The sequence below is a fragment of the Vigna umbellata genome, chromosome 5 (assembly GCF_029865625.1).
Source record: "Vigna umbellata cultivar VRB3 chromosome 5, Vumbellata_1.0, whole genome shotgun sequence".
Classification (NCBI taxonomy): domain Eukaryota; kingdom Viridiplantae; phylum Streptophyta; class Magnoliopsida; order Fabales; family Fabaceae; genus Vigna; species Vigna umbellata.
Window position 1 is genome coordinate 27754270 of NC_142169.1, and position 6452 is coordinate 27760721.

At 35.6% G+C, this 6452-nt stretch overlaps 1 protein-coding gene across 1 annotated transcript; it reads right to left on the bottom strand.

Moving 5' to 3' along the window:
• Nucleotides 1–1480: 1480 nt before the first annotated feature.
• LOC124830266 (cytokinin riboside 5'-monophosphate phosphoribohydrolase LOG3-like) lies at nucleotides 1481–5781 on the bottom strand. The gene is made up of 7 exons (XM_047303931.2): nucleotides 5429–5781; nucleotides 4751–4848; nucleotides 4531–4561; nucleotides 4053–4152; nucleotides 2478–2548; nucleotides 2229–2372; nucleotides 1481–1810 (listed from the first exon to the last, which is right to left on the bottom strand). The coding sequence occupies exons 1-7, from the start codon at nucleotides 5546–5548 to the stop codon at nucleotides 1715–1717; spliced, it is 660 nt and encodes a 219-aa protein (XP_047159887.1). The 5' UTR covers nucleotides 5549–5781; the 3' UTR covers nucleotides 1481–1714.
• Between the last annotated feature and the right edge of the window lie 671 nt (nucleotides 5782–6452).

The following is a 6452-nucleotide window of genomic DNA, read 5'->3' on the forward strand; positions in this document are numbered from 1 at the left end:
GAAGAGAGGAGATAATTGTCGACATTGTTTAGACTAATACATTTGGACATATATGGGTAAACTTCTGTATATGGTGAAACAATAAAATCGTTTGATGTCGAATTTTCCTTATCCAACAGACACAGTTGAAGAAATTGTTGTCAAAAGCTGTCAAAAGAAACTTGATGTCAATGGTTAGAACGGAGATTTGGGAATATAATGCAGGTCCTTTTAACTTGAGAAAACTGAACCATAATATACAAACCATGTTACCCAACATAACAATAAAATATTCCTTGAAAGGTGCTTGCACAAGGTAGTGGTCCTAGACTTATATGCTTGCCAAAACTAGCACTACATAATGCACAGTCAACTGTGTGTATTATAGTCAATACCCAAGACTAGCTCTTTAATTTAAACAAGTTGACTGATACAAGGAAAGGAGCTTTTTCATGCCCTTTTTTCCTCTTTGCCCAAAGATGAAAGCTTTCCAAGTCCTCATGTACTACCATATTACTTTTTCTTCCATCTATCATTGCACTGGTTTCTTCCTGCATTTTCAAACATTTTCGATTTGAATGTTCAGAGAGGGAAGAGGATAATACATTATTCTGTCTGTCAACTCCTCCACTTTTTGTTCTGCTGGATATTGGAGGCTTGTTCTCTTCAGGCAAAAAGTAAAAAAGAAAAACTGTGAATTGAATCCTTGATTTGTTTATCCTAAGGATAGTTCAAGAAATAAGGTGAAGGAATAATGAAAGGACTTTGATTCCTGTTTGCAATGGCATGTTACAACTTTTAAGATATGAAAGGAAAAGAATACTGAGAAGGGATGACTGCTAGAACACAACCACTGAAGTGTTCCGGAGATATGTCTGAAGCAATAGCCCCAAATGTACAAAGCAGTTGTTTCAACCACTGGCAATTGTTAGATGAAACCGGGGACCAAAGATGGCCATCATATTGTCTTCAGATGCATGTGCCACATGACCCATTTAACTTTTTCTTTGAATCCCATGTTGCCCCTGCCAACACATGGCACTGTCCCATTCGCTGAGGGATAAAAGGGTCCTACAAACCTCACCCTCTTGCTCCAACTCGTTTGAGGAGTGCAACCCTTTCTTTCCATTGCACTTCCTCCCAAGAATTGGCCCCGGTCACTCAATACTGCTTCCATGGCACTCAGTTTGTTGTCTTTAGTTTTGTCACTCTCTTAGAACTCAAAAACCAGTTACTTCAAGACAGCTCTGCCACATTTCTGTCTCATTTTCGGTCCCATTCTTAATTATTAACACTTGCCAACATTTAAGTCGGACCATAGTTCTGTACACTACTTTCTTTCCATCAACTCATGGACACTGTGCTTTCTTTATTCTTAGTTAAATGCTTTAATCATCTCAGGAAATTACAACAAAGTTTCAAGTTATTGATAAAGGAATAAGTACTGTGCATGGAAAATCTGTTCATTGTCTTGGCCAGTCAAACGTAAAAATTAATTGGCATTGAGAAATAATAATAATAATAACTTCAGAAGCAGGTACTTACAACTTCAAGAAAATCGAAGTTTCACAAGTAATGGCAATAACTAATAGAGTAGTATCACATATCAAGGTCAATCCTGGTAATTTACACAAGAAATTAAAAGGATAAAAACAGAACAGCGATAGAAAATATAACTTCTTCCAGCTTCAAAATTCTATATGGTCTCATCTTCCGTGCACGTGAAGTAACCTAACTACCTTGACATGTCATAATCTTGAGGGTATGCAAGCTGCTGTTCTATCTGCCAGCTCAACTTGGAAGCAACACCCTCATGGCAGGGAACGTAATCCTGTGAATTAAACACAAAAATATTTCATATTACTCAACTGCATAGTTTTTTGCACAACAAAAGTTGATTACGTATACAGTTGATAGAATAAGCTTGATGACATAAATGTGCATGTCCTCGGACATCCAAGAAAAGTTTTGTTTTGTGCGTCTACAAATCTTTTATTTACCTGTTTTCATATATAGTATGAAACCAGGGAAACCTTTGTTTTGATGTGACTTTTCCAATGAAATCAGAGAAAGTGGTTTTATGTGAGACAGTTGCTTCAAATTGTGAGAATCAAATTGAAAAGGAGTTGTGTAATGCCCACAAAGCTTCACTAGAGTTTTCAAAATGAGTATAAGGTTGATTCAAAAGGGTAAACGTCAAAATCTGTTTTAAAAAATATGGAAATATAATTTTAGTAAGGAAATATTACCTCCAATTTCTTCACCAACTCCTTTGCTGTTGGTGCTGATACAATTATGTGACGAGCATTTGGACTGATAAATCCCTCTTCCACGGCTTTGTCAATAAATGACAGCAAGGAATTAAAGTATCCATCAACATTTACTAATCCCACCTACAATTTTTGGAACGTCAAACCTAACTAGGCTGCAAACACCAGACAACTAAAGGAACATAAAACATTCAGTAACATGATTCCCATAATGATCAAGTCAATTACCGGCTTGTCATGAATCCCAAGTTGTGCCCAGGTTATGACTTCAAGAAGCTCCTCTAGAGTCCCATATCCACCTGCATGTGATTTTCATGAGTTTCTTCAAGAATTGAAAGCACAAACATTGAATGAAAAAGTCAAATTGAAAGGGTTTAATAAAAAAGGTAAATAGAAATTTAATTATATAGTTTGAAAACTGTATTTCAACTACTTGTTTGTTTTTTAGGTATGATTGTGGTATCTATGACCCTAGCATTTAGTACTACCAACTTGTTGTTGAAACAGAATCATGGATTTGGCAGTGTCAAGGGAGAGTTCATCAGAGATCATGAATTGACCCTCCTGGGGAATCCTCTTTCGTACGAGGGACATCTAAGATAGAGTGAATGCCAACATTGTCTTCGAGCGCTCCTCTCTCTCTCTCTCTCTCTCTCTCTCTCTCTGTCACTAATTTTCAGCATTCAATTATACACTGAGGATGCTAACAACGGGCAGTTAAAAAAGTCTTAGAAAAGGGTCAAGCATTATTCCGTGTCAGGTGCAGGTGCTAGTTGGAAACGCTATCTCGTGAAAGTTCTCTTGCTTTACTTTCCCTCTTTATCAAATAAGGGAAGTTTTGTAGAATCACGTCACGGTCCAAACCAAAGTTGAGGGGGAAAATGTGTATGTATATTCAACCTGAACCTAGCCACAGTGGCTCAGAGCTGCAGAAGCTTAATTTATATCCCAAGATATATATTAAGGATTCATGAAAGGTCAACATCATTTTCAGCCTGCTTTGAAGGGTTGCTCTCTCTAATCATAGCATTGGGATGTGCCATGAAAGTTGGTTTTGCAGCAGTGTCAATTGAATTGAATAAAAGAGGCCCAAAAGAAGGTTTGGTTAGAAACACTTTTTGAAAATTACTAAATTCCTGTCTTATCCCCATGACACAATGTTTACTAAATAAGTGGACACTGGTGAACATTATCCATTACGTGTCGTGCCTTCCAAATCATCACACAAGTTTTTAACGCCTTGTCAAGTACTATCCATAATTAGGCGTGGTAAGCACTTTAAAATTGTTTAGCCAAAAAGGTTTAGCAAAGCAAAAAAAACACACCAAAGCCAGTGTCAGTTTAAAAAGCTTGTAAACTTTTGTAGACAAAACCATTTTGCTGAAAAGCAACACAAGTAGTAGTAACACCGAGAAATCAACGGGAAACATGTCGGTGAACTAGCCTCGAAACAATCATGAATAGATATGCCCATCACTAAATGCTACCACAAAAATCATTTAAAATTCTCTTCCTTCCTATTTTTATCAATCCTCTTAGTCACTTTATAAAAAGTTTGTATATCTCAAATATATATTATAATATAATATATATATATATATACACACACACACACAAACACACAAACACACAATATTTGAGATATCAAACACGTTTATCTTTTGTCTAATACTTGTTTTATAAAATATTAACAAGACATGACATAACTAAAGTGAATGAAGCACATCGTGGTTACAACCTTTTCCTTTTTTTGTTAGTGTATCTCTGATTCTAATGTGCAAACAAGTATATTCGCAGTCTAACCTGGTAAGGCAATAAAGGCATCTGAATGTTTGGCCATCTCTGCCTTTCTTTGGTGCATATCAGCAACAGCTTTTACTTCTCCCACCGTTTCACCAGTTAGCTGCAAAGGAGCATCAAAACAAAGGAATCCAAAGAAAGAGCATTTAGTAATGATGAAAGTTGCAGGGATGGAAATCTGATACATTTAACCTACTTTGAAAACTTATTCCAGTGGAGTACTACAGTACAAGACACCAACACAAGCATTGGTCGACAGAAACAAGTTATTAAAAACAAAATGCAAAATAGCTGAGTTTTCATTTACAAAATTTACAACATGCTCGTGAAGGATGGAATAGAATGCTTCAGTATAATCCTTGATGAAGTTGAGAAACAAATTAAATAAACAAATAAACACAAGTAAGAATAGTTTAAAGTTTAAAAGCGTGAAGAGAAAAGGGGCTGAGCTTTTTCTACTGGTTGAATCAGATATACATACCTCTCGAGGCATGAGCGTCTTGGGAATAACTCTGCAAGAGACAATTACAAGACAAATATAGCATCAATAGTGAAAGAGACTAACAAAAAAAATACAGTGGTTACTCATTGACTACGAATCCTTGTTCTTGCCTTTTACCCAACAACTTTGTGGGAAAAAAGAGAAAGGGGAATTAAAAAGAAACAAAAAAAGGTAAAACGGTGAGGAAAACAGTGTTTACCCAATGACATGGCGACCGCCATCATGAACAGCTTGAGAAACTAAACCCATTAGACCAATGCTTCCCCCTCCATACACCAGATCGATGTTCCTTGAGACCTTCCAACATCATTCAAAATAATATTAGTCACCCTAGGAATAGTAAACAATAATAGTGGTGGTTATGATTGCGTATGATCTAAAAGAAAGAGTAATGAATGACACTATAGAAAACAATCCCCTGAGAGTACATTCTTCACTGTTTCAAAATGCAAGAGTAAAAGGGGAAATTATTCCTCAACGCTCAATCACTCAGCAGAAGGCACTTGTTAACTCCGTACAGTGTTCAGTTCAGAGCCCCTGAACCAAAAGCTCAAGAGGCAAGAAAAAGAAAACAATGGAGTCTTCAAGCTCTAAACAAAAACTACTCAGAGTTTAACGGTTTCAGAATGCTCAAGAGACATCATCTTTGCATTGCGAACATAACCAACTCACCCGTTATGGTTTCAAGGGAATCAATAACCATACCCAAATGAAAATGTAATAAAGAAGTGAGCTTGCACATGATGAAGTTCACTCCGAGGAAAAATATTCAACACCCCATACGAAAAATAGAGGAAAGAAAAGGTTTTGAAGATGTTGAGGAAAACAAAACAAAAGCATAATGCAGATAAAAGGAAGACATGAAGAAAAAGCATACCAGTTCATTGCCGAGCTCAATGGCAGCATCTTGATAGCTACTCTTCTTGCCGGGGCTACTTCCACAGAACACACAAATCCTGTTGAACTTTGAATGCGTTATCTCACAACGTGTCTCCATTTGTTAGTTGTAAGGAAGATAGTTAGCTATATGTTTATCTTTCACAGTCACACAAAAATTTTGTAATGTTTGTGAAACAAAAAGAGTGTCACAAAATCCAAATTCTGTTGCAAACACTATCTTCCCCTGTTTCAAGTTGTTACAAACAAGTGTAAGAGTGAGTGAAGCAGTAACAACAATAACAAAATTACACTCCTTGAGAAGAAAAGAGAATTTAGGAGAAGACTCTGTGATTGCTTCGCTACTACTCTTAGAACTCTCATGCCTTTATATAATAAAACCATGTTGGTCTTCGCACGTGACCAGCCATAGCACTTGGCACGCGCGCACTTCTACCCTCCCACTCACCATCTCTATTTCTGCAGAAATAGTAACTATATGGTAATCCTTATTAAATTTTAAGTTTGACATAAAAATATATGATACCACTTTCACCTGTCTTAATTTCAAAATAATTATACATAAAAAATAAGGTGATTTCTAACTATTTATCGTTGTAAAAATATTTACATATTCATAATATATTGAAGCTACCTCTGATAATTGCATACGAATTTTGTCATTAATTGAATATGAAGATAGAAAATATCTTGACCTCTCTCTAGAATGGTTGAGGTTTTTTTTTTTTTTCTAGTAAAAATACACGTTAATTTTTCGTTGTTAATGCTTGTTTGTTCAAGAATGGAATTGTACGTTTCTCCATTCCATATATTTGCGTAAAATAAACTTAAATACGACTTTTACCGAAGCATCTTTTTTATTAATATTATAATTTAATAATGGATGACTGAGCACATTATTTATAAAATAATGTATTTAAGACTATTTATAATTGGTTGAAAGTGTAAATTGTTTATATTGATTATGTATTAAAGTTAAACTATTTGAGTCCCAAATTGGAATG